Source organism: Melopsittacus undulatus, chromosome 17 (genome assembly GCF_012275295.1).
Source record: "Melopsittacus undulatus isolate bMelUnd1 chromosome 17, bMelUnd1.mat.Z, whole genome shotgun sequence".
Taxonomy (NCBI): domain Eukaryota; kingdom Metazoa; phylum Chordata; class Aves; order Psittaciformes; family Psittaculidae; genus Melopsittacus; species Melopsittacus undulatus.
Window position 1 is genome coordinate 1,089,275 of NC_047543.1, and position 27,241 is coordinate 1,116,515.

A 27,241-nucleotide genomic window follows, 5' to 3' on the forward strand; every position below is an offset into this window, starting at 1 on the left:
AGGGACTTTCCTTAAAGCCCTTCCAAGGCTGCCCGGAGGAGCAGTGGGAGCCGGCCAGGAGCAGCTCAAGCTCCTCCGGAGGTCGATAATTTGCTTTCCAAGAGGAATTCCAGCTGAGCTCTGCACAGCCCTGGGCACTTGGATGTGACCTAAGGGGGAGCTCAGAACTCTGAGGAGCTGTGGAATTCCAATGGTCACAGTGGTGGGAAACCTGGACATGAGCATCACTATGGGGAATGCCAGCAGCACCTGCAGAGCCCAGAGGGGTGAGGAAATGCAGGACACGAGGCCAGATCCCCTGTGCTGGGGACAAAGGTGGTGAGTGAAGGAATCTCTCCCCCATCCCAGCTGCAGGAGCCACCCCAAGGGCCGGTGATGGAGCCTCTGGGCCATTTTAAGCTGCTCACCCTCACCAGTGCCACCCGACAGCCGGCTTCACCTTTCCAGTGAGCCCCACAAAGAGCATCGTGCTGCTGACACAGCAGGGCTGGGGTGAAGCTCCTCCAGCTCCAACCCCTGCCACGGGCAGGGACCCCTTCCACTGGAGCAGCTGCTCCAAGCCCCTGTGTCCAACCTGGCCTTGAGCACTGCCAGGGATGGGGCAGCCACAGCTTCTCTGGGCACCCTGTGCCAGCGCCTCAGCACCCTCACAGGGAACAGCTTCTGCCTCAGAGCTCAGCTCAGTCTCCCCTCTCTTGGGCAGGTTCAAGCCATTCCCCTTGGCCTGTCCCTGCATCCCTTGTTGAAAGCCCCCCAGGTTTCCTGCAGGGATGGGGACAGATGGATCACTGCGCAGACAGAGCACAGGAGAGGCACGGACACAGATGGACGGGCGTGAATAATTGAGGGGCTGGACAGAGGCCGAGCCCCCGAATCACTTCATGGGAGAGCAGCGGGGCTGGGGGGGTCTGGTCTTTGTGTGCCGGCGGCGGAGGCTGCAGGCTCGGGGCTCGCCGCGATGCTCCAGGGGCGGAGATGAGGAGGAGGAGGAGGAGGGGGAGGGACTTGAAGCGCTTTTCTGGCTGCCGCTGAGGCATCGGGCGGCAGAGCGAGGGCAGCCGGGCCGAGCACCGGCTCTGGGGGTCACCGGCGCCGCCAGCATGGCCGGGCTCCTGCCGCTGCCGCCGGTACCGCTGCTGCTGCTGCTGCTGCTCCCGGCGGTGAGTGCGGGGGCAGCGGGCGGGGGCCGGGGGGATGCGGCGGCCCCGCAGGTCCCACTTGTACCGGGATGGAGAGAGCCGGGAGGGAGCGCGGGGACGGGGTCCGGGGGTAACGGGAGGAGCGGTTCTGGGTGCGGAGGGAGGGCGCCCGGGGACGGGGTGAGCCGGGGATGGGGGACCCAGGGGTGGCTCGGGCCCCTCTGGTCCCGCTGCACCTCTGAGCCCTTTCACACAGGGGAAAAGGGTGACAAGAGCCCGCAGGCAGTCAGCAAGGGGGGGGGGGGGAGGGAAGCCGCCCACCTCCCGGTGCCTTCATCTCCTGCCATCCGCATCCCCGAAGTCCCCCTGGACTTCCCCAGCTCCAAATTCGCATCCCAAAGTGAAGGACGAGTCCCTGCTCCCGTCGTGCGAACCCCTGGGATGGGCACAGCGAGTGTCCAACTTCAGGGCACGGGGGCCAGGAGAGAGGAAAGAGCCCGGAGCCGGGTGGGCGCACGGGGATGGACCCAAGGACCCGTGGGGGGGCTTTTGTTGGGGAAGGATTTGATGGGGTCCCAGAGGGCTCGTTCGGCAGCCGGACACCTTCCGGGCAGGATATTAAAGCCGGGGCTGTAGCAGTTTCGTGCAGAGACTGAGAGCAGCGGTGTTTGAGGCTCCTGCCCCCGTACGGGCATGGGACCGGGCTGGCCAAGCTCCCCAGCGGCGATGGGCGGGGGGCAGGAAAGGCAGGAGCTGCCCCAGCCGTGTGGATTCAAGTGATCCCACCCCAGGGAATGACCCAACTCGGCTTTGGTGTCCCCCGGATCTCTGCAGCCCTTCCCCGGGTCAGCACCCGCTGCCTTGGGGCTGGATCCCTGTCATAACCCCCCCCCTTACAGCTGCCGGGGGTGCACGGGGGGAGCTCAGCTGCTCCCCTCAGCCCGCACCCCGGCAGGTCCAGATGTGCACCCGCAGCTGTGGCCGCCCCAAACCCCGACCCGCCCGTGTTCATTGCCCTTTACCTGCGGCATGTGGCTGGGGGAGGCAGAGCCCTCGCAGTGCCCCGTGCCCGGGGCTGGCCGGGCCCGCAGGGCTCAGACGTGGCTTTGCTGCCCGAAGTTTGGGGCTTGCTCGGAGCCGGGGTTTGGCCTCTCCCAGGTGGGGAGCTTCAGCCAAGAGAGGCAGAGCCCGTCTGTCAGGCTCGGGGGCAGTTCGGATCCAGGCTTGCCGCTGGGCCCATCTCCAGCTGGAGCATCCCCTCCCTGCTCCCCTGCTGCTCCGTGCCAGGACTCTGGAGCGAACGGTGCCGAATTCCCACCTCGCTTCGCTTCCTCCGAGGCCACCTCCTCAGCCGGCAGCGCCTGTTCGGACACACAAACCCACCGACAAGACTCCAAAAGCAATTAAAAGCTTACAGAGGTGTCGCCTGCACCCTCCATCCGTGCCCCCCCCCCCTTGGTCCAGCTGTCAAAATGCTTTATGGTGTTAATACCTGCGGCTTTGTCAACGGGAGTTGTGTTAATAACATGCACATTTCAGCGGGCTAATGCAGACCATGTGCCCCTCTTCTGAGTGTGTTAATCTTTATGGGGCTTTCAGTGCTCAAGAGGGAATGCTGAAAGGGAAACGCAGGCAGAGCCGGGGGGGGGGGGACGCGCAGCACCTGGGGCTGGAAGTTGTGTTTGCTACAGCATTTAGGAGCGCAAATGGGGGGGAAAGGCGCTGGCAGCGCCATGGGGAGAGGACCTGCGGCCACAGGGGTCTCCGGGGTCAGCTAATGGGGGCCCGGGTGTCACACAGAGGAAGCAGCGCTGCCAGGTCCCATCCCCATGGGTGCAATGGAGCTGCCGGCAGCTGCCTGCAGCGTGGGAGAGCTGCTGCTGCCGGCCCAGCCTTCCCAGCTCTATCTATAGCCGGCACATTCGGCTGCTCCCCGGCTGCCCCAGCCATGGGGGGGGTCGAACCGCGGCCCAAACAAGCCGGGGCTGGAGCAGCGTCAGGAGCTCCAGCAGCTCTGCTGGGCCCTATCAGAGGGGTGCATCCAACCTGCTGCGGATCCGCCCCTTCCGCACCCCAAACCCATGGTCCGGTATCACTCGGGGGTGCTGGGAAGCCGCCTGCCCACCGAGCCCTCGTTCTCTGCCAAAGCTGGGGCCCGGTGCCAGCGCTGGCTGCCAGGCTGGGCTGGGGAAGCAGCGCCAGGGAGGAGAGCACACGCTCTCTAGCGCAGGGTAATTGGAGCACTTTGTCATTCAGATGCCTATAATTGGCGCTCCATTGTCTCCGCCGGGCCGGATGCTGCCGGGTGATGCGCAGCGAGTTCATAACGCCGCATTGTGCAGGGCTGACGAGGCATCCAGATGCACGGGGAGGGGGAGCTCCCCCGAGCGCCCGCTCAGTTCTTCCCCCCCCGCCCCAAATCAGGCTTAGTTGGATGCCAAAGGCACGGTCCAAGCCTGGACCACTCCTCAGTGTGAGCAGAGGGTGCGAAAGGAGCCCTGACAGAGGCTGGGTCACCCACGAGCATCTCGGCAGAGATGCTTCGTGCACCACACAGCTATGGCCAAGAGGGGCTTTGGGGAGCAAGCATCCTGTACATGCACCCCACTCCGCAGGCTGCACTGGGCGTCTGCGGGGTGGCTCTGACCCCATGGCTCGTGGCACATTATTACTTCCATACGTTACAACAGGTTTGGGAAGCAGACACACTTACTTCCATTAGACAGTAACGTTGCTGAGGCTCTTGGTGCTCCCTTCATAGTCTTCATTCCCATCATGGGGTTTGAGTGCTGGTCCTTATGTGCAGCAAGAGCCACCCAAGGTCTCCAAACCCTTCCCTGCTGCAGGGGCTGTGGGCAGTGCCTTGCCTTCCCCCAGGCTGGCAGGGGCTGAGCCCTGCAGGATGGCAAAGCAGCCTTAAAGAGAGGAACAATGCTGTAACCATGCAGAAAAGCCCTTATTCCCCTCCCCAAATACCTGCCTGCGGTGGCTTGGGCTTTCCTGAGCTCCTCCAGCTCTAGAGCTGGGCAGAGACGAGCAGGTTCCACACAGGGAAGTCATTTCAGTGTTTAATGTGAGCTCCCTTTGCCCCTCACTTGGGACCCCCCCCCAAAGCCTGGATGAGGGCCCCTCCTCCGCCTGCCCCTGCAGGAAGGGTCCCATCCCAGGGGTCACCTCCTGGCTCTGTTTGCTCCGGCAGGGACCCGCCTGGGGCTCCAAGGAGAGATGCTTCACCAAGATGTACACCACGAGCGGGGAGTGCTGCAGAGCCTGCAACCTGGGCGAAGGGGTAGTGCAGCCCTGCGGGGTGAACCAGACCGTCTGCGAGCCCTGCCTGGACAGTGAGTACCTGCGCATGGCGCTGCAGGGGGGCAGCTCCGGGGGTCTCCCCACCCGCATCCTCCTTCCCTCCTGGCATCATTGCCTGGGCACTGTCCGTGCTGTTTGCACAGCCCATACACGGCTCAGCTCTACCCTGCGCCTCCCATCTTCACACTAGGGTTACCCCGAGCATCTCCCCAAAGCATCTGCCCTGCTCGTCTCAGCTTTCCTTGTTCTGGGACCCGTTGGTCCCGGGCACCTTTCCAAATCCCCTTTCCAGCTCCACTCTCCTCCTGAGGGCTCCCAGCCCAAGTTGTGTTGCCCTCCCCACACTGCGCTGGTCCCGCATCCATCCGTGGGATGCCTCTCACTGAGCCACCTGTATTATCCCCCTTTTAAAGCCTTGAAAGGCTGCAACCTAAAAGCAAGTTCGGGAGAGAAGCAGCAAATCACAAAGATCCCCCAGAGAGAAGGGAACAGTTTTCTCCTGGCCAGCTCCAGGCACATTGCCTGTATCAAATGCTTCATAAATGTCAGTTGGAGATGTGTGCTGGAGACCTGCTTAAATGCTTACAGATGAAGTGGTCCAGCTATTACTGTTTAAACAATGCCATGATAGGTATAAGCAATCTGCCCTTCACATTTACTGCTGCAAAGCCTTTGAAGGCCTAAGGACAAGAATTTGGAGGGAAAGCCAAGCCCAGATCGCACTGGGGATGTGATCTGGGAGGGGGAATGGACAGAGCATGGCTTGGGCAGAGCAAAGAGGAGGCAAAGTGCAGGGAGGAGCAGAATAAGCAGAGCAGTGTCAGGGCAGTGCTAAAAATACCTCTGCTTTCCTGCACAATCGATGAGCAGAGCTCATTCCCTGTGCTGGCTGCAGGATGAGTCCCACCGGCCGCAGGCTCCGGGATGCTCCAGGGATCCCTCCTGGGCTGCAGTCATCAACCCCTCCATTCATCCACTGTGCTGTCCATCCCCATAAGTGCTTTCTATAGGAAGCCTGGCAGGGTGTCAGACTCCAGCTTCCAGGGCTGGAAAGGCAGGGAGTCACTTTGCATCCCTAGAGATGCTCAAATGAGCCCACTTCCCATCAGTGGCACTTCCAGGCTGGCACATGGCTTGTCTCCCCAGTTTCTTTCTGGGAACTGAGGGGATAAAGGGAATGTTGACCCTCCATGTGGACCAGGACTATGACCTGGGTGCCATCTGGAAGCCCATGGATGAGGATACAAGTGCCACTGCTCTGGTTTGCATCCCAGCTCCGCATTGCCCCAGGCCAGGCACTTGCTCTTTTGCAGGGGTTAACATCAGGCAGCAGCTCTGGTGGGTCAGGAGCTGAGCTGGAAAGGACCAGGACAAAAGGCTCTGGTCCCTCCCTCCATCCCTGCAGGAAGGAGAGCAGACGGGAGCAAACTGCAGCCACGAGGCCTCCCAGCACCACACACACACAGAGCAGAGCCCCAGGGCTTCATTATCCTGCTTAGCTCTGCTGCTGCTGGACCAGCGAGGCCGAGTGCTCCGGGCAGCTGCCAGGCCCCCTTCACCTGCATCCCACAGCCCTGCCACCATGGGAGCATCTCTGTGGGATCCCCCTCACTTACCTGCGCAGCAGTGGGGGTTCACCCGGGGCAGCATCAGGCCTCCATCACCCTAGAAAGAAGCAGCACCATAGGGAACCAAACCCACTCAATGCCTTAAAGAAAGGGAGCAGCAGAGAGGCTGCCCCCCCCCAACCCCTCCTGCTTTATCCCCCAGCCCTGCCCCAGCTGCAGTCTCCCTCAGTTATTAATGCAGCGTGGATTAATCCCCAGAGCCGGGAGCTGCTGGGTGCGGGTGCCCATGGGGTGACTCATGGCTGCGTGTGCTGCAGGAAGGAGAGCGCTCCCTGAGCTCCTCTCTGGGCCAAGAGTGGGATTTTGGGGTGGGAAGAGGAGGAAACCTTCGGACCCCATCACTGCTCCCTGCTGGGATGGGGATGGGGTCTCCTGGCCCTGGGGTTGTGCCGGATGCTGCGGGCGCTGGGCAGGCGCAGGCAGTCCCTGCCTTGGCAAAGCCTCCTGCCTGCCAGGCGTGAGGCAGGGAGGAATGTGGGCATCCGCCTGCACCTCGGGCTGCCTCCGAGCTCTCCCGCTGGATCCCTTCCCAATGCAGCAGCCACAGAGCTGAGCAGAAACCTGCCATGCCCAAAGCAAGGCCAGAGCCAGAGGCTGGGGTGGCCGGAGGGGATGGACCCTGCAGGAGCCCGCTGGCCACTTCCTTCAGTTATCCCTTCCCTCCCCTTCCTCCTGCCTTATTGATGCCCTCACCAGCCTCCATCGCTGCGGGTGGAAGGGAGGGAGCGAGGGGGCCCTGCTGGAATCTCGGCTGTAATTGCTCGGCTCAGATACCTCGGCTGCCGTGGAAAATGTGCCCACTCAGCTCCGGGCCTTTCCTGGCCACTTCCCTGCTCTAATGGTGCCTATCAATAATTCACAGTAATGCAAAGGCTGAGCTCAGGTTAATGGGAGCAGAGCGTGGCCCAGTGCTGCGCTGGCTCTGCTCGCTCAGCTGGGCCATGGGGCAGGCAGTGAGGCAGGGGCTGGTGGAGCATCCCAAGGCAGGGACCCCTTCCACTGGAGCAGGATGCTCCAACCTGGCCTTGAGCACTGCCAGGGATGGGGCAGCCACAGCTTCTCTGGGCACCCTGTGCCAGCGCCTCAGCACCCTCCCAGGGAACAGCTTCTGCCTCAGAGCTCAGCTCAGTCTCCCCTCTCTTGGGCAGGTTCAAGCCATTCCCCTTGGCCTGTCCCTACATCCCTTGTCCCAAGCCCCTCTCCAGGTTTCCTGCAGCCCCTTTAGGCACTGGAGCTGCTCTCAGGTCTCCCTTAAGGAGCCTTCTCATTTCCTCTGGCCTGGAGGAGGAGGAAACGCACGACCCCCTCTCCATGCCCTGGCACCATGTGGGGATGGGACACAGCCACTGCCAGGATGGAAGTGGCCGCAGGGCTGGGGATGCTGTACTGGGACCACACTCACCTCCCGCTCCGCTCCCTGCCAGGCGTCACCTACTCGGACACGGTGAGCGCCACGGAGCCCTGCAAGCCCTGCACACAGTGTGTGGGGCTGCAGAGCATGTCCGCGCCCTGCGTGGAGTCGGACGATGCCGTGTGCCGCTGTGCCTACGGGTACTTCCAGGACGAGGCGAGCGGGAGCTGCCGGGAATGCCGCGTGTGCGAGGTGGGCTTCGGCCTCATGTTCCCCTGCAAGGACTCGCAGGACACGGTGTGCGAGGAGTGTCCCGAGGGCACCTTCTCCAGTGAAGCCAACTTCGTGGACCCCTGTTTGCCCTGCACCACCTGCGAGGACAATGAGGTGCTGGTGAAGGAGTGCACGGCCGTCTCGGATGCTGAGTGCAGAGGTAACGCTGCCTGTCCCATGGCAGAGGGCACAGCAGGGCTCACCGGGGCTTCTGCCTCAGTTTCCCTTTGCACCACAGCCGTGGGGGGACAGGGTTTGAAGGGAGGACCCCAGTGTATAGCTGAGATTCCAGCCCTCTGGCATTGCAGAGTGGAGCTTCCTACCAAGGCAGCACTTACCAGAGCCATCCTCTCCCTTGCAAATGCCCAAGCTCAGGGTCTGACAAGGGAATTCCTTGGCTGAGCTCCTGGCAGGATGCTGCAGGCGCTCTCCTGGTGGCTTTTGGCGTCTGGGAGCAGCGAATGGAGCCGAGTTCACCAATCCCAGAGGCTGCGCTCAGCTCTCCTTGAGCCTTCATAGGAGGGAACTTGGGTTTCCAATGGGAATGAACTGTCCTGAAGCAGGAACAGTCCGGGAGGGGTTTGGTGTCCAGGGGAAGGGGCAGAGCATCCCCCCCCAGCACTGCAGGCTGCTCCTTGGCAGCAGCAGCCCCATTCCCAGCCGGATTGAAAAGCGCTTTGTCCGGAGCGCCGCTGGTGCCCAGCGCGGGGGCTGCTGGTGCGGCTCCCTCGGCAGGGTCGAGTAAATGGAGCCAGAAGTCAAGGAGCACAGGGCCAGCTTTGTGAGCCGGCAGTGGGGCCTGTGCCTGCGGCCACCGCAGCGGCATTCCCAAAGGGCAGGGGGTCTGGCTGTGCTCCATAGTGGGAAGGGAGGGCAGGATGCCACCATGGCACCCGCTCCATCCCGGGCAGGGCGAGCCCTTGGAGAGGGGCTTGGGAAGGAGCCAGAGCCCAGGGAGGGGTTTCCCTAGGGCAAGATGAGACGAGTCCACTCGCTCCATGGGATCCGCCTGGGTGCGGTGGGAATGGGTCACTCCCAAGCGGGGGAGGCAGCTGGGGCTGATGCTTGGGGCTTTGGTACCAGTGATAGGAGTCCAGGGCTGTGTGCAGGCTGCACATGGGGGGCAGAGCTGCAGGACTTGAGCAAACCCAGCGCTGCAGAAGCAGAGCTCACAAAGCCATGGCCATGACCAGGCACCACCATTCAGGGCAGGGGACATCTTCCACATGTTCTGGGGACAAGGGGATGGGCAGAGCTGGCAGCTCCGTGAGCCCCATGGCCTTTGGAGAAGGTCCATGGCTGATCTCCCCTTCCCTCTTCTGTCCCTCCCTGCAGACCTGCACCCGCGCTGGACCACGCACACCCCATCCCTCGCAGGCTCCGACAGCCCCGAGCCCATCACCAGGGACCCCTTCAACACCGAGGTGGTGCCCAGCACCCTGGCAGACACTGTCACCACCATCATGGGCAGCTCACAGCCTGTCCTGAGCCGCGGCACCGCCGACAACCTCATCCCTGTCTACTGCTCCATCCTGGCAGCCGTGGTGGTGGGGCTGGTGGCTTACATCGCGTTCAAAAGGTAGGGGAGCAAGGCAGCACCATGGGGCTGTGGCAGAGGAGTTAGACAGTGGGGAACAGGATGTGCCCCCCCAGAGGTCCTGCAGCCAGAGAGGTGGCCAAAGCAGAGGGGGGAGACCAGGCTGGGGGTAGGAGGTGGGATTCCACTCAGGCAGTGGAGGGGTGAAAGATGGAGATGGCAGCAGGGTGGGGGTGCAGGGAGGGGAGCCCTCATTGCATCCTGCCCCTGTCAGGCCCCTGCACGCTGCAGCAGCCGTCATGGCCCATCAGCATCAGCAGCGCATCCCTGGGCAAGCCAGGGCTGGTCCAGCGGCTCCCCGGGGGCTGGAGACACCCCAAAGGTCCCACAGGCAGCGCAGCTGCATCCTTGCAGCAGATCCATGCAGAAGGAGCCCTGCCCTGGTCCCCTGCAAAGCTCAGTGCCCTCAGACACTGGTTTGAACTGGTTCGAGCGCCACTGAGCTGCGGGAGCAGCGCTTCCCCTTGGGAAGAGCCAACAAAGGGGCTCCTGCTCCTGCCCCTGTCACCTCCTGCTGCCCTCCTGCAGGTGGAACAACTGCAAACAGAACAAGCAAGGGGCCAACAACCGCCCCGTGAACCAGACGCCTTCGCCCGAGGGGGAGAAGCTGCACAGCGACAGTGGGATCTCGGTGGACAGCCAGAGCCTGCACGACCAGCAGCCGCCCAGCCAGAGCACCCAGGGGCCAGGTAGGGTGAACTGGGTGCTGTGGGGTGGGAGAGGGACCCCTGGGATGGGCTCAGTGCTGCTGCATTGACTGGATGAGGCGCTGGGGCTGTGGGTTGGTGGGAAGCTCAACGTGACCCAGCAATCTCACAGCCCAGAACCTGCACCGTGTGCTGGGCTGCACCCCAGAGCCTGAGCAGCAGCTAAAGGGGGGGGGGGGATTCTCTGCCTCTGGGGAGACCTGAGAGCATCTCCAGTGCCTAAAGGGGCTCCAGGAAAGCTGGAGAGGGGATGGGACAAGGGATGCAGGGACAGGACAAGGGGAACGGCTCGAACTGCCCGAGGGGGGATTGAGATGCCCTCTTCCAACCCCAACCGTCCGGCCCCGCTGTGCCTCACCCCCCCCAGCGCCCAAGGCGGACGGGAGCCTCTACGCCAGCCTCCCCCCCGGCAAGCAGGAGGAGGTGGAGAAGCTGCTGGGCAGCTCTGCGGAGGAGACGTGGCGGCGGCTGGCGGCGGAGCTGGGCTACAGAGAGGACCTCATGGACTCCTTCATGCGGGAGGAGAGTCCGGCCCGAGCCCTCCTGGCGCATTGGGCCTCCAAGGACACGGCCACGCTGGACGCGCTGCTCGCGGCCCTGCGCAGGATCCAGCGCGGGGACATCGCCGAGAGCCTGGACAGCGACTCCACCGCCACCTCCCCCGTCTGAAGGGCTGCCCGGGGCGGCCCCGCGGGGTCCCCGTCCCCCGTCCCCCCCCCGGCACCCGGAGCCCCCGAGGGGAGGGTGCGAAGGAAGCGGGGGCTCCCCGGGCCCCCCCAGCTCACAGCCCTCTATGCACTGAGCTCCTGTTTCCCCTATCGCCCCCTCCCGACGCCCTCTGCCCCCGGCAGCCCCTAAGCGGTTGGATGCTCAGCACCCACAGCCCTTCTGTCCCCAGAGCATCCTCTGCAGCCTGGCGAGGCTGCACAGGCACAGGAACCCCTCCTCTCCCCCCTTCAGGCCCTTCCTCCCTGAGGCTCCAGTTCTCCTCTTCCTCCAGCCCTTCCTCCTTGTCCCACCTCATCACTACCCCCTGCTCCTCCCCAGCACCCTGAAATCCAGCTGCTTTCCCAAACCACAGGGCTGGGATGAGCACAGAGAGAACTGGAGCTGCTGTACCAGGATTTGGGAAGGGATCTGGTCCTCTGGCACCATGGAGGGGGGGGGGGGGGGGGGGGGGCTGGGGGAAAGGACTTGGCTTCCAGCAGCCCAACCTACACTGTGAAACGTGGGGGGCACGGCTCCATGGGGCTGCCATTGAGCTCCACTCACGCTCCATTTGAGGAGCAGCTGGGAGCATCCGAACACTGAGGTGCCAGCACCACCTCCCCAGAGCTGGAGCTCCATGGGGAGGACATTGAAGGGCTGAAAAAGTGCCTGCCCACAGCGGGGACGTGACAAAGGGCTCTGCTCATCCTCACCCGCTCTGCACCAAGCCAGGAGCAAAGCCACCCCTGCTGCCATTGCACTGCCCCTGCTCACCCACAGACCCAGCTTGAAAGGGCTCCTTCTCCAGCACTGTGAAGGGTGGCTCAGAAGTGCCCCTGCCTGCCCCCCTGGGTGCCCTTTGCCTCTACCCGGGTGATTCCCATCCTCGGTGCACCCCTGCCTTCCCACAGCACCCATGGGTGCTGCCACTGTGGTCCTGGGGGATGTCCCCACCACAGCTTCTCACTTGCCTGGAGCATCACGAGCCTTTTGCAGAGGAAGGATGAGCCGGTGCTGGGTCCATCTGCATCCATGGACTCCCCCTTGGCCTCCGGGTTCAGCAGCAGCTCTTTCCTGAAGGCAGGAGGTGCCTTTCCTCCCCTTCCCTAGGGAGATAAGCAAGATGTGTAAATAGTATCATGTCCTTTTACTATGTGCTCGATGTTTGTGTGTGTGATGTGGGGTGATGGCCCTGCCCCAGACCCTCCTCTTCCTCACAGCCTGCGGAGCTCTCGCTTTACAGCCCAAGCCTTCGGTCACACCTCATTTCTTGGCCTTAAAGACTCAATGGGGAGGCAGGAAAACACCTGCATATCCCTAACCCACGGCAACAGGTCCAGGAGGAACTTGGGAATGTGGAAGGATTTGACTGTTCCCAGCGGAGCTGCTGGGTGTGATGAGGGAGAGCTCAATGCTTCCAGAGGGATCGGAGCCTGTGTCGATAGGATTTGAGTGCCCAGATGCTTCCAGAGCTTTTGGGAATTCTGCCCCTGTGCTTTGGATGCTAAAGCAGCACAGGCTGAATCTGGATCTCCGGGATGAGGTATTTGACACCTGCTCTCGTGCAGCAAAAGAGCAAAGATTCCTTTGGATGAACAGCAAAGATCCCTTTGGATGAACAGCAAAGATCCTATTGGATGAACAGCAAAGATCCCATTGGATGAACAGCAAAGATCCCATTGGATGAACAGCAAAGATCCCTTTGGATGAATCCCTGTGACACTTTGGCTGCTGGCTGCCCGTGTCAAACCCCTTGGTCAGAAACACTTGGATCCCAGCAGGGCTGCGAGTCCCAGGTACAAATCCTGAACCTCTCCCATCACTGAAATCCAAGGAAACCCAAATTTCCCCCCCCACCACCACTTGCAGTGGATGCCTCCAGCTTTCAAACCTGCGGCTGGGGCACCGGCTCCTGCCGGACCAAGCCATCCACAGGGATGCTGTAGGGATGAACTGGTTATCATCAGGTTGTTCCCATCGGTCCCTTGTTTTGGGGAAGTGACTCAAACACAGACTAAGGGTGACTGGAATAAAAGTGCCCAGATCAAAGGCAAAGCCAAGGGCCTGCTTCAGCCTCAGGAGCCAAACCCGGCCCTACCTTTGCCAGCTGGAATGTGCTTTCCTTCAGGACAATCTTGCCACGGTCTCAGGTCTCAATTGCCATAAGGGAATTCCTCAGGGCTGAGGAAACGGAGACAAACTCAGCAGCCAAAGAGAAGCCAGGGGCTGCCTTGAGTCCCTGGCTGAAGGAAATCAGTGTATTAAGGAAGAGCAAGGAGGGAAAACCCAAGCCAAAGTTCGTGCTCGTCGGTTCGTTGTGTGTCCTTTTCTAACGCTCCTGTTGTACAAAGAACGTGTGTTTCTCCACTCACCCCTCTGTAATCCCAGTTGGATTTAGTAGGAAGATTTATGGTGAGGAAATAGCAGTTGTAGAAGGGTTTGGGGGGGTTTTGTTGGGGGGGTGTGAGCAGCATGAGATGGGAGGGTGATGCACGGGGGTGATGCACGGGGGGTAGCTGTCCTTGTGTATCTGTCGGATGCCAATAAAGAGCATCACTACGTTGGTGTCCTGCTTGCTTTTTCCACCTCCTGGTTCCCCCAAGAACTGAGGTTTGGGAATTGAGAGATGGAGAATCCATGGTTCAGGAACCCACTGAAATGGCCCCAAAGCCTTCAAGGGTGGTGGGATTTTTTTCCCTTCTTTCTTCCCCATTCTCCCATTCTAATCTTATAAACAGCAGGAATGTAAAGTTGGATCTTATCTTGTGGAGGAGGATTTCTTGGGAGCACACGGAGGAGACTCGGACCTCAGCCAGGAACATTGGGAACAACTCATCCAGCTTTGTAGAGCAGCTCACTGCTGTGCTCCTGCCCTGCTCCCAAGCTGGAAAAGACCTTGGGGAAAACCCCAGGAAAAGAGGGAACCTTCCTCCTCCTCCAAGTTACTCCATAGAAGGGGATCAAAAGGCCCAAGCGCACTTACTCTGATTGCTGCTTTGAGCACAAGGCTATTTCTGCTCCTGGTGCTGTTCTCAGTGATGCCCTTGGCACCACCAAGGGTAGGACCAGCCTCCAACCCTCCAGACCCAGGGAGGTTCACTGAGGTGAGGGTGTTCAAGGCCAGCTTGGATGGGGCTTGGAGCAGCTGCTCCAGTGCAAGGTGTCCCTGCCTGTGGCAGGGATTGGAGCTGGATGAGATTTAAGGTCCCTGAAATCCCCAAGTCTGGGTTTCCTCCAGACAAGAGGTTGGCTCTTGCTCCAAGGAGCTTCCAACAGCCCCTAGGAGGGTGCATGGCCCCAGAGAACCTGGAACACATGGGCCAGGGCAGCTGGAACCTTGCAGGGCTGGTGCTGGAGCTGCTTTGCTCAGGGCTGTGTGTGGGTTTGCACACAGAAGTATTTACACATCACAGTTTCTAAGAGCTTGAAATAGGATGCTCAATTGTAGCAGGGTTTATTTTTGGCTGGCCCCGGTCGCTCCCTAGCAGCAAACATAATGAGGACCAGGACTGCACACACTTAAAGAGCATTCCCTTTCCTTCTCCTCCAGGCTCCCCCACGGTGCTGCAGATAAACAAGGGAACATAATTGCAATCAATCCATTAGGTTTAATCTGTTTCCTCTTAATCCCCAGCCTCCCCTGGGAAAGAGGCTGGAATAGAGAAGAGGAGCAGAGCCGGGCAGGGAGAGGGAGCTGAAGGATTCCTGCCTGCAAGGCCTGGGAAGGGAGCCTGGAGCAGGCAGGTCCTGGGGGGCAACGAACATCTTCTCCCTTCATTGCCCTACCTACAGCTGTGCTGGGGGGAGAAGGAGGGAAGGAAAGAGAGAAAGGGAAGGAAGGAAAGGGAAGGAAGGAAAGAAAGGGAATGAAAGAAAAGAAAGGGAATGAAAGAAAGGGAAAGAAAGGAAGGGCACTAAGACCTGGAAAGGAGCCTGCTGTTTGCCCTGGCTGGTGAGCAGGGCTGGGGAAAAGGCCCTGGAAAACTTCCTTCCCTTTCTTTATGGGTGCCTGGGGAAGGGGAGCCCGGCCCCCTGCTTAATCTCGCATCTGCTGTAGAGCTCGGGGGGGGGCTCCCCCAGGCTGGGGCTGGCTTGGGGGGAGGATGGGAGATGCAAGGGCAGCACCGGATGGAGCCGCGCTGGGTCCACGCCAGCTCTGAGCACCCGCAGCTGAGCCCTGCGCTGCACTCAGCATCCCCTGGTCCCGCAGAACCACCCGAGGGAAGAAACCCTCACAGCGAATCCCACCAGAGGCTGCGGGAACCGGGACCTGCCTTTGACACAGGGACAAAGATGGGGAACGAAAGCTGAGCTCAGCCGCGCTCCCAGCGCCCGGCTGCAGCCGACAGCCGCTAAGCTCAGCTCTGTGTCTCCCCCTCCATCTGCCTGCCTCCAGCTCAAGCCCACCCGGTTCCCGCAGCAGTTCAGCACGGACCCGGGGCTGCAGCCGGCCCCAGAGCCTTCGGGGATGCTTCATTCCCTGCCCCACGAACCCCGCGGTCCCTGCGGGTCAGCGCCAGCACCAGCAGCTCCAGCTCCTCCCTTTGCACCCCCAGGCAAAAATCTGCCTCCCATATGTTGGCGAGAGTCACATTCCCAGATAATGGGAAGCAGGTCGGCAGGAAAGCCGGGAATGCCGTGGCGATGGCTGTGTGCCAGTGCCGGGCACAGCCCGTGCCAGGCGAGCGCAGGGGCTGCTCGGCTGCTGGGATCAAGGTGGGAGTTAAAGCAGGATCCTTCCTCCCTTAACCTCCTCCTGGATCTGCACCTGAAGCTTTTCCAGCCCCCAAGCACAGACCAGAGGAGACGGAACCAGCATCACAAGGTGCTGGTTTAACCCATCACCACATCCCTACTGACCTCAGGCCCAGGGAAACACATGTGGTTCAAACACAAGTAAATGGGGATGCTGTTACAGTGTCCAGAAGCTCCAGCAGAAACTGAGGCTATGCCTGGGATGGGATAAACCTGAGGCTATGCCTGAGATGGGATAAACCTGCCCCAAAAGGGAAGGGGACAAGCCAGTGGGTGGGAAAAGGAACATGCCTGGCAAGGCAGGGGAAGGTGGGAAGGTCCCTGCAGCTGGGGTGTCCCCCCCCATTCAATGCATCAAAGAGCTCTTACATCTTACCTGGGAAAGGGACAGCAGCACCAGCAGGAAGCAAAGGGAAGGAAAAGCCCTGCCCTGCCCTTCCCCTTCTTCTGCTCCACATTCCCCCCCCCCCCAATGAATCTGCTTGGCTGCAGCTGGGTGCAAACCAGGAGAGGTGCTGATAGGGCTTTACTTTAATGGATGTGGCCTTCCTGGGGGGAACAGGGAGAGGTTAAACAGCCCCAGATGGGGGTGTTTAAGTCAGGAGAAGTCAGCAAGGGAGACAGTGTCAGAGGGGCTTGAGAGATCAGGGCAAGGCAATGAATCCCCCCCAGCACACACAGGTGCTGCTGAATGATCTCAGTGCACAGGGGCATAGGGAGTGGAAGATGCTGCCCAAAACATGCTGGGAAAACCCTGTGCAGTCCAGCAACAGGAGAGTGAGGGCACAGAGGAGCTGCCCAGGGAGCCCCACAGTGACCCCCAGCCTGGACAGCTGAGGGATGCATGGATACATGCGGGATGCATGGAGGGAAGCAGTCTGGTTTCCTTCAGAGCATCCTTGCAGGCTGGTAACCACTGCCATGGAGGGCTCCTGGCAAAGGCTGGCTCCATCCGAAGCCATGCAGGGATTGAGCTGTGCTTTGCTCCAGCAGAGCCACAGGAGTGGGCAAATCCCTGGCAGAGGAACTGCAGCAGCTCCCTGCATCTCTCCCCTGCCTCTGTGAAAGGCTCCAGGCCCATTGCAGCACCCTCGAGCTGAGCAGCCTGGTAGGAACCCTGCCAAAGGTTCATTTTCCTGGTCCTTTAATGATTTCCTTTATTGCAGAATGAAAGGGGAAGGGGGGATGGATTACAGGGACTCAAAGTGGTCGGGTTGGTTTCCTTCCAAAAGCAGCTGAAGACAAAACCACCAAGAGCAGGAAAAAGCCTTCCAGGGCTCTGGAGGAACTGACTTTCTCCCGTTTCCAAGGCAGGATGGAGCAGATGAAGGAGATTGTAATTCCCAAGCACACTGAAGATGTGCTTCGCCAGGACATTGCGGCTTCACAGGCGGCTTCCAGGGTCCCCTGCTCCTCTCCAAGCCCTATCCTGGGAAAACTGCAGCACTTGGGTCCAAACCCAGGCTGAGACCTGGACTGGGAGGATGCTGAAGAGGTTTTAGCTGCATTGAGAGGTGAAAACCCCCGGGCAATGCATTCCAGTTCATCAGCTCCCCTTGGCCATCACTTGTGACTCAGTTTCCCCACCTGAACCCCCCTCAGACCCAAGTCTCAGGCTGGTTCAATGGTTCAATCACTCACTTTAAACCCAATATTTTATCCTTTTCCGATCGTTCTGATCCAGGCACAAACCAAAGCAGGAAACCGGGTCAGGGTTTTCATGGGGCGCACAATGGGAATGAACCAAGCGCAGGGAGCGCAGCCTCCGCTCCTGGCGCTGGGCTCCGCAGCTCTGGCTGGGCTCCGCAGCAGGCAGGAGTGGAGCCCAGGCTCTGCTCTGCGGATGAGGTGTTTGGAAACCCAGATCCCTGGTTTTCCAGCTCGGGAGGCTGGGCTGGGAGCCAGGAGAGCCGTGGGAAGGCAGCAAACAGCAGCCAACCCCAATGTGCCGGCACTGACCCCATGGATGAGCTCCCTTCCCATCCCTGGGCACCCCTCGGATCCCCTCTCCGGTGGACAGGTTCCTGGGAAGGGGCTGGTGCTCGCAGGCAAACCGGAGGCAGATCTTGGTGTCCCCACCAGCTCCCTGCATCCCTTCGTGTCCCTTTGCTGCCACATTTGGGTCACCTCATGGCTAAACCCCAATTCTCACTAATATCCATCAATCTGATGTGAGCCCACTGAGGCCCCTGAGCAGGGGGGAAGCCTCTCACTGCAGGTCCAGCCTGGCTTGAAGCTCAAGCTCCATCCCACACAAATTCTCCCATTTCCCTCATGTGATGCTGTAGCTGGAAGGGGTTTGTTCCATCTCTAACTGCTGCAGACCTGCTCCTCAGCCTGGAATCATCAGGGCTTTCTGGAGAGATGCTTCAGCTCAAGCCTGGAAAACACCCAAAGCGACACACACACAGCAGCAGGGTCAAAAATCCAGAGGCATAAAAGGGCTGCAGAGCTGGGGGGGATAAACCAGCGCCAGCAGCCAGGAGAAACTCAAACCAGGAGTTTCCATAACAGCCCAAGGGAAACAGCATCGCATCCATGTGCCTGGACCACGCCGGGCACCAGCATCCTCACTGTCCCTTGGCCACTCCAGTGACCTGAGGCTACAGGCACCAAAATGGCTTTGGGAGGGCTAAAACCTGCTGGAACCTGAAGTATCTGCACACATGGGCTGTGCCTAAAGGGGCTGCAGGAAAGCTGGAGAGGGGCTTGGGACAAGGGGAATGGCTTGAACCTGCCCGAGGGGAGACTGAGCTGAGCTCTGAGGCAGAAGCTGTTCCCTGTGAGGGTGCTGAGGCGCTGGCACAGGGTGCCCAGAGAAGCTGTGGCTGCCCCATCCCTGGCAGTGCTCAAGGCCAGGTTGGACACAGGGGCTTGGAGCAGCTGCTCCAGTGGAAGGGGTCCCTGCCCATGGCAGGGGTTGGAGCTGGAGGAGCTTTAAGGTCCCTTCAACCCAACCCAGGCTGGGATTGTGTGACCTGAGCCAGCGATGGGACCCCAGAGCTCACAGGGCCCCTTTGGTCCTCACAGTGATGGGGTCACGTCCAGCACAAGCCCTTTCTCAGCCCCCCACTCTGCAGCAGTGGGAGAGGAGCAATGAGGGACCACAACCCCTTCCACTGCCCATGAGGAGCCTCAGGGGAGGCTCTGGCTGCCCCTTCCCAGCCATAAATCCTGCCCTGTTTCCAGCAGGCGCTAGAAGCTGATTTGATTCTAATTTCCTCCTCTTGACTCAACATTGAGCCTTAAATCCCCTCCAGCAGCAGCCCCTGACCCAGCCACCTCCTCCCTCTCCCCTTTCCCTTCCCATCCCAGACCTCCTGCCCAGGCTGGGCTCCATTGCCAGCCCCAAGGGCTCCCCACCAGCCCTATGGATACAGGGCTCTTCCCCTGCTGCTCAGCCAGAGGGGGGGGCAGTGCAAAGCCCTAGTGATGGGTGGAGAAGGAAGATGCTGAGGTGGGAGATAAATGGATGCTAGGAACATATAAAGCATTTGGCTCTGAACATCAGAGAGACCAAGCTCTGGAGGTGGGGGAGCAGCAGTGGCTGAATGCAGAGGTTGGGGGATCTGGCTTGGAGGGACTGGTGAATCAGAGCTGCAGAGCATCCGCACCAGGGGAGTGCTTGTTTCCTTCAGTGTCATCATGGGGAAGGGGAGGCGAGGGGGGTCCCGGCCTTTCCACACCTCCCTGCTGCAATCCCCCCCTTTGTCCGGGTGGGAAGGTCGAGTTATGGAATTACATCCCTCTCCCCCCCGGCTGCGCCGGCACCGGCTTCGGTTACCCTTGGACAAAGGTGCTGGTGACAGGGGCTGGGGGTGCCCGGATGGGGACGCAGCCTGGCTCGTGGTGCTTTCATCTCCTCCCCAGGCCGGGGGAGCAGAGATAACCCCTGCCCCCAGATAAGATCGGGGCCGGCAGGGACACAAGGACCAGCACCAAACCCAGGCTCCTGCAGAGCCTTCTGCCTCCTTGCAGCTCCTGCTCCCTCCTGTCACAGGGTCTCAGGTGAAACAAAACCCATTCCCCTTCTCCTGGGCCTAGAACAGCTCTTCCCTCTCTTCCCTAAGCCCTGGTGCCCCTTTGGAGATGGGGAATGTCATGGGAACTCCTTTGGCACATTACATCCAATGAAATGGACTCAGCAGCTTTGCCAAGCAGTGAAACCCTGGGCAATCCTGGCAATGGGAGCACCCTGGGGAAGCAGGCTGCATCCCAGGGAGCTCACTGCAGTGGTTTAACACAGGTTAATGCCTCTGCTGCCCTCAAACCCCAGGCTCAGCTGCCCCTCATAGTCCCACAGTGCCTGGGAAGCATCTCCTGATGGCAGGAAAGCAGCCCGGGGCCTGTGCTCTGCCAGGGCAGGAGGAAAAGCATCCCCTGGCCACAGCAGCACCCTTGGCTCTGGGGAAAGGTTATTTCTTAGCACAGTTGGAGCCTCAGAACAGGGTTTGGGCAGGAAAAACCAGTGTGGATCCAACCGAGCACTGCTCAGTCCCATGTCCCAGTCCAGTTCCTGAGCCTTGGCCAGACTCAGCTCCAGAAACGCTGCCTTTTCCTCAGGAGAAGCAGCATTTGTCTGGGATGAGGGAGCTGCAAAGCTCAGGGTTTCTGTGCTTTCCTCCAAGGCCCCTTTGCCAGCAGAGCACTGGGAAATGGGGCTGTAGGCACCTCCATCACTCCATGCGAGGGGGTTTCAGTGCTCCTTGTCTCAGCCTGCCTGGGGACAGGGTCCTGCCGTGTGGAACCAGAGCACAGAAAGCATCTTCCTCCAGGGCTATGGGGATGGAGCTGAGGTCCAGGAGCGAGCATCAGTGCTGCTCATCAGAGACCTGGCAACCCACTGAAAGGATGACTTGATCCCAAGAGAAACCTGTCCCCTCTCTGAAGCTCCTGGAAGTCCCCTCAGATAATGGGGGTTTATGGAAAGGAGAATTGCTCTTCCCTGCAGTGGGGAGAAGGAATCAAAGGCAAACAGCCTCCAGAGCATCCCTCCTGCAGGGAGGAGAAATATTGCCTCTGGCTGCCCCCATAGCTCCTGCCCACCCCTTGGGTTTCATCCATGGCATTCCCAAAGAACTTTTCCTTTCCCATGAGGACAGGAAGCCATAAAAAACAAATCCAAGCCTGAGCCTGCTGCAGGCACCGATTCCTCTGGCGTTCCCAGCTGAGGCTGTGAGGGTTTGGGTAAGCAAGAACAGGAGAAAGAGCTTTTTCCTCTCCTTGCAGCGCAGTTCTCCCAGCAGCTCTGATGGATGTGACCCCTCACTTGAAGCTGTGTGCTGCAGGGACACCTTCATCAGCCCCCACCAGAGCCCTGGACCTTCCCTGAAGCTTTAACACGTGTGTTTGCATCACCCCAACGTGCGCCACTGGCTTCCACATGTTCTGACAGAGCAAGAACTCGAGGTAGGGCTTCCAAATCCCACTCCAGCTCCTGACCGCTGGCTCCTCCATTCCGGGAACCACAGCACTGAGTTTTGGCTCTGAAGTGAAGGGTGATGCAGCCAAGGACCCAGTGTCCCTGCAGGACCCTGCTGCTGGCAGGGATGCTGGAGAGATGCTCCTCCTGCTCCAGTGCTGCCTCTGGGCTGCCAAGGAGGCTTTTGGTCAGGCTATAACTATAGGATGCTGCTGTTGCAGTCTGGGGGGTGATGGCAGCTGTAGGTGCATCCCTCACCAAGGCATGTGGCAAACCCTCATCCTCAACCCCTGCCTGGCTCCAGGGCACTGCAACAGCAGAAACAACAAGAAAAGGGCAAAAAGCCCCATTTCTGCTGCCAGAAGCTGGCACCAGGCTTGGACTGCTCCTCCCAGGGGAAGAGAAGGGACCATGACAGAGCAGTCCCTCCTCCTCAGAAACCCACCACAAGGATGACTTCGTTCCCCACAGATGCTCCAGCAAAGGCCTGGAGCTATGGGGGGAAGGCAAGAGCTCTGTGCCGCACATCTGGATCTGGATGAGAACATCTGCCCCCAGCCCAGCGGCTGCACAGCACCGAGCGTGCACAGAGGGAACCGCAGTCTGTGGGACTGCCTCTGATCCAGCCCAGAGCCCAGCACAAATGTGGTCTCAAGATTCCCAGGAAGCACGAGCTGGGAAGGGGGGAGAGGAGGAGATCCCGGCGGCCACCAGCGGGTCGGAAACATTCACTTTTCCCTTCCCTTTCCCATCTGTCTCTCGGTAGTCCCTGGTTTTAACACACTGCTGACCCATCCTGTCCTGCTGAAAGGCTTTAACACTTGGTGCTGCAGCATTCTCCAATGCAGGTGATTGTGCCAGGCCTGAAGGAGAGCCCAAATCCCATCTGCATGCCCGGAAGAGCACCGTTGCTGTCAAAACACATGGGACCATTTTGTTCCTTCATTGGCCGACAAAAACGCATTAAGGGATCGTTATCCTGAGGCTGGGGAATGACAAATAATCCACCTCTGAGGAATGCCCTAGTGAGAACCAGCTGTGGAGCACTTGGCTCCAGCAAGGTTTTCCATGAGGACCAGCAGCTGCCTGCTCTCGGGAGCAAAGCAAGGGGAAAACTGAGGCTTATCAGGGAACTATTTCAGCCCTCAGGTGACTCATTTGGCTGGAGGAAAGGCACCAAAAATAGACAGTGTTCAAAGAGCTTGCAGGGAATGAACAGAAAAGGGGGAAAGGAGCCGGATCCTGGCCCTGCAGCAGGAATCTGCTCCGAGTTCCATGCTCGTAACGGAGCTGAAACCGCAACGACTTTCACATGGGGTTGGGTTTCTCCCACACCCAAGAGGGGGTTGAAAACCTGACCTCAAACCCTTATCTGGGTGCAGGAATCTCTGCCTCATCCCAGCCACAAGCAGCCGGAGCAGGAAGCAGGAGCGAGGAGACCGCATGTGCACTGAGCACGCACGGCACAACCTGCACCCATATGCAAACCCATCCCAGGCAGGGCTGGAGCTTGGCTCTGCTTCCCTTGCACCTTCCAGGAAGAGCAGCAGCTCCTTCCTTGGGAAGTGGCTCCAGTGTCCAGGCAGTGGGGTCAGAGGGAAGGGAATCAGACAGGAATGGGTTAGCCCAGAAGTGGGGATGCTCCAGGGCACAGGGTACCCTCATTCCAAAGATGCTGCTGCGCTCGCAGAGGGGAAGGTTTGCACTGGGTTCTTTTGAGTTTCCTTCCCTCTTTGCCAGCAAAGGCACCCCAAGGTGTGAGCCAGTGCCTGGCTTTACCCCACACCTACCTGCAGCTCCAGGAGCTTCCCACATCCTGCTCTCCCTGCTCCTGCCACCACAAGCCTTCATGGGATATTTGGGATGGGAGGAGGCTCAGCTGAACAAGCAGCAGGTTAAAGCCATTACACTCAATGCCACACTTCCCTATGCTGGAGGGGGAAGGAGAACAGCTTTGTTATATCCCTAATTGAAGTGAACTCACAGAGCCCTCCCTCCCCCACCTGAATGCAGCCAGAGCTTCCCAAAGGACCCAAAGAGGTCGTTTTCCCTAGGAAATATTCCACAGCTCCCACCATGATCTCAAATCAATTGAACTCAGACTACACCTGCTTCCCTCCCAGCAGCCCGGGATGGATGCAGGGATGGATGCAGGAGTCCCGGGGGGATGCAGGTGAGCGGGATCAGGGTCCGGATGCGGATCATTAACCATCCCCTGGGTGATGCAAGGAAGGTGGCAGATCCCTGTCCCCAGGCTGGGATCCCATCCGCAGGGATGGGCAGCGGGTTCTGGCTGGGGCTGTGTGGAGCGTGGGAAGCAGGGCTCAGGATGGTGCTTTGCAGGCTGGGAAGGGTTTTGTGCTGGGTTGGGAATTCTTCCGGAAGGAGAGGAACGTTTCTGAGCTTTACTGGGAGGAGAAGAGGCAAAAAACACACCCAGTGATGAAGACAAACCCAAGTCCTTTAACTGCTCCATAAATCAGGCCCCAGGCCCCCGGCCCGGGGATGGCTGTGGGTAAATCATCACCTCTCTCAAACAAAGCCCAGCACTGGTACAAGTGGGAATGAGAGGAAACATTATCCCATTTCGCAGCCCGGATCCCCTCGGGAGGAGGCTGTGGGGTTCCAGGGAAAGGCAGAATTCCAGCTCTGAGCAGCTGACTCTTCCCCTGGTTTCTGTCAGCTGCAAACTCGCCCGTTCCCAACGAAAGGAAGGAACAAATAAACAGAAAGTGCTACCAAAGCTGCCCCGTTCTGGGGAGATTCGGGGTGAAAATGGAAACCCAGCTTCCTGTTTACCACATGCTGGGGAATGGCCCTCGAGAGAGGGAAAATGTGGAGCAAGGAAGGGAAAAGCTGAGCTGGGGATAACGGTGCTGCCCATGTGGGGCTGGGTGCAGGCAATCCTATGGGAGCTTCATGCTCGGATGCTCTTTGGGAGACTGGCCTGGCCCCATTCCCCAGGCTGTGCCTTATGGCTGCACATGTTCCTTGCTCGGCAGCACAGGCACCAGTGCATGGCTGTGCTGCCTGCACCGTGCATGGGCATTGCTGCATCCATTCACAAACACTGCCCCAGCATCACCTGTAGGATCTGACAGAGGAAGAAAGAAAACTGCTCCAGGAGCTCCTCCAGGCACTGGGACATGTTGATGTTTGTCCCAGGAATATCCCTGGATAAAGGGGTTTTAGGATGCTCCACCTTGTGCTTTATGCCTGGGAAATGAAAAGGGGTCCAGGTGATGCAGCTGGACTAACACAGCATCCCAAAGGATTTGCTTGTACCAGGTACCAGCTCTGGGCTCCCATAGGATCAGAAATGGCTCTGATTGGATTCGGATTGTGGATAAATGCCACTGCCGTGCCCTGCGGATGCTGCAGAGCCACAGTGCAGAGCTCCTCTCCCCAGTTCCTGGCACCCCCAACAGCATCATGGCCATTATCTGTATTTAAGGCTCCTGAGCCCATTTCCTAGCATGGCTGGGGTGTAGGAACCCCATCTTCTCCATGCTAAGCTATGCTCTGGGCTCATCCCCAGCTGCCACCATCCGCTCTCCCCAGCCTGGGGTGGGCTGCAGCTCCCCATCCCCATTTCCCAGGGATCTATACTGGATCAATACGTGTCTAGTCAAGAGGTGAAAGGTGGATACATTAAAATACACTTAGTAAACACCATGCACAGAGCTGGTGAGAAGGTGAAGGCAAGAAATCATTGTAGAATAGCCCCTGGAAGGCACATAACAGGAGAGAGTTGCATCCAAGAGCCGATAAATCTGCGGCCGAGGGTCTGAGCAGCTTTGCATTGAGCAGGGCAGGCTCTGCACTGGGATCCGTTTCCTTTCCAGGATGGATATTTCCTCAGCTCCACTCCCTGTCCCAGTTAATCTGGGAAAGGCCTGTGCTTCGCACCAGAGATCCATGCCCAGAGCATCAGCACCCAAGAATAAAGCGGATCCTTGCTCAAACCAGGATTAACTGGGATCAGTGGAAGGCATTGCAGCTTCAATGAGATGCTCCTCCTAGCTCTGCTTAGGGCTGCAGAATTCCCAGCCACTGCTGGTGACAACCATTGATCTGGGAAACGTATTCCAGAGACACTTACAGGAAATGGTTGGGATCAATTTAGACCCAATTATGGCACCAGTCACCTAAGAGCAGGGTACAGGGAAAGATCTTTCCCTCTTCTTCCCAGCAAGGAGAGCCCAGCGGAGCTGTGGCTGCCCCATCCCTGCAGTGCTCGAGGCCAGGTTGGATGGGGTTTGGATCAAGCTGCTCTGGTGGAAGGTGTCCCTGCCCCTGGACCATTTCAAGGTCCTTCCCAACCCAAACCAGTCTGGGATTGTAGGAGGGCTCCCACAGGAGGTGCTGACCCAACACCTGCCCCAGCAGCTCCATCAGCTTCTGGAGACCAAACCGGAGCGGATCTGCTCCATCCATCTGCGCTCTCGCAGCAGCAACTGCGGCTGCTGACACGGATATCGCCTTTCCTCCTGGCACAGCTCCCAGCCTGGGGGGTGGCAGGTAAATAGGGGGACCGGATGGATGGGACAGCAACGTGGGAAAGTGGGATCCGTGCAGCACAACACGTGTGTACATCCTCAGAGGAAGCTCACGTCCCTGCTGGCAGCAGCACGACCATCCCACCCGGGCTGCAATATGGCAAAGCGCTCTGCACCATCAGCTGCTCGGGCCGGGAGCAGGGGATGCAGCTCCAGAGCCGGCCTGGGGCCAGCCACGCTGCTCCCGATGGCTGTGGGAAGAGTTAACACAGATGTTTGTTAGGAGCAATCAATCTGCCTGCCCCTGGCTGGAGCAGAGCAATGGGAGAGATGAAAGGAAGCAAGGCAGACCTCTGCTTCCAGCGATGAGCAAGCAAACAACAGCAAAGCAGCTTCGGATGAGCACGGGAAAGGAAAGATTCCCCCATGGCAGCTGGGGCACGAGCCACACTCATACACGTGTTTGGGACGTGCCCTTCAGCCTCCTGCAGGGATACAACAACCAGAAGCAGCCGGGGATCCCTGCAGGGATGGCAACCCCCAGGAAGATGAGAATCCCTTTGGGATCTGCTGTCCCCGACCTACCGAAGATCCCTGGGAGATGGGGACAGAAACCCACATCCTCCAGCCCCGGCTCCTCTCCAGCTCTTCCTGCTTTGCCCTCTGGGCTTTCGTTGCCTCCATGGTGTTGGTTGCTCGTGTTGCAGCATCCCCTCTGTGGGGATGGTGGTGGCTGGGCTGTGGGAACCCAGCTCCTCCATGGATCCAGCCTCTGCTCCCACTCCAGCACTTGGGATGTGCCAGGTTTATTCTAACGGGGGATAAAAGGGATGAAAAGGGGATAAAAGGAGGCTGAGAACAGTGAAATGAGTGATAAGCTAATAACAAAATCATGGCCTGTATCAGGGTATTTCCCATCGTATCCGGGAAGATTAATGATGTTAAAGGCTTTCTGGCGCCCGGATCCCAGAAGCTTGCACTGGGCAGAAGTGGTTTTCTTAAAGCACTTCAGAAAGCATTAAACAAGCCAGCAACTGCACACGGCAGGGTCATGTTTATGCTCAGATTACAAGCACTTAACACCTTTTGGTTGTCTTTGCAAAGCCAAGCCAATAGCAGAGCTCTGCTCCAGATCCCAGCTCCGAATCCCACTAACTGAAGGGAAACAGGGAGAAAGCATCTTGCAGGAGCTGTTTGTTCTGATTCCCTATGGGAAAGCAGCCCTAGGTAACACTTGCAATGGAGAGGATGAGGAGATGCTGCTCTCCTGCCGGCCTCGCAGCGAGGAGGCATCGAGCCCAATCGATTCCATGCCTGTACCATGGTTGAGGCTCCCCCATCACTGGGGCAGCTGGGAAGGGCTTTGGCTCTGGGCTGGCTGCAGGAGCTGCTCCCCAGGGCATGGCTGTTGGCTGCAGGGTCAGATGGGGGGATTACGACTTCCAAAGGAAGGATAAGCAGGAGGAACAAATGACATCCTCCTGGGTGCCCAGAGTGTGGGTAATGCTGCTGATGAGGGAAGGGAGGAGGCGCTGGCAGAGCTCCTGCCACTGACAGCCCCGGCTTTGGGCAAGGACCACCCAGCTCCTCCAGGCATCCCTCGGGATGCGCATCCAGCCTCCAGGCACGACTTCCAACCGGAGCAGAACCCATTCACAGGGCAAAGCCCTCGGCTCAGAGCCTGCCTTGTGCTGAGCCTGCCCCCGCAGCCGCCAGCGCCGTGGGTGTCCAACAGAGACATCCCAGCCCCAAACCGCAGCCGGGTTGGAGCGAGCCCGAGCTCAGCCCCAGCCTCTCCTCCAGGGCCCTTCCTGCAGAGCCACAAGCACCCGATTCCTCCCCCAGGAGCCCAC

The 27,241-nt window shown here is 59.5% G+C and overlaps 1 protein-coding gene across 1 annotated transcript; it reads left to right on the forward strand.

Annotated features, from left to right (window-relative positions):
- The first annotated feature begins 1,068 nt into the window (after window positions 1-1,068).
- Window positions 1,069-10,685, forward strand: NGFR (nerve growth factor receptor). Its single transcript, XM_034070224.1, has 6 exons — window positions 1,069-1,160; window positions 4,339-4,480; window positions 7,501-7,860; window positions 9,036-9,279; window positions 9,826-9,986; window positions 10,372-10,685. Exons 1-6 carry the CDS (start codon window positions 1,101-1,103, stop codon window positions 10,671-10,673), a joined length of 1,269 nt encoding a protein of 422 aa, XP_033926115.1. The 5' UTR covers window positions 1,069-1,100; the 3' UTR covers window positions 10,674-10,685.
- The last annotated feature ends 16,556 nt before the right edge of the window (window positions 10,686-27,241 follow it).

What these genes read in the sequence shown, in the direction of transcription:
- NGFR (XM_034070224.1), top strand. Translation starts at nt 1,101, where the DNA reads ATGGCCGGGCTCCTGCCGCTGCCGCCGGTACCGCTGCTGCTGCTGCTG. An exon ending in TGCTGCTGCTGCTCCCGGCG is followed by an intron (nt 1,161 to 4,338) that starts GTGAGTGCGGGG and finishes TTGCTCCGGCAG; the next exon opens with GGACCCGCCTGGGGCTCCAA. An exon ending in CTCGGATGCTGAGTGCAGAG is followed by an intron (nt 7,861 to 9,035) that starts GTAACGCTGCCT and finishes CCCTCCCTGCAG; the next exon opens with ACCTGCACCCGCGCTGGACC.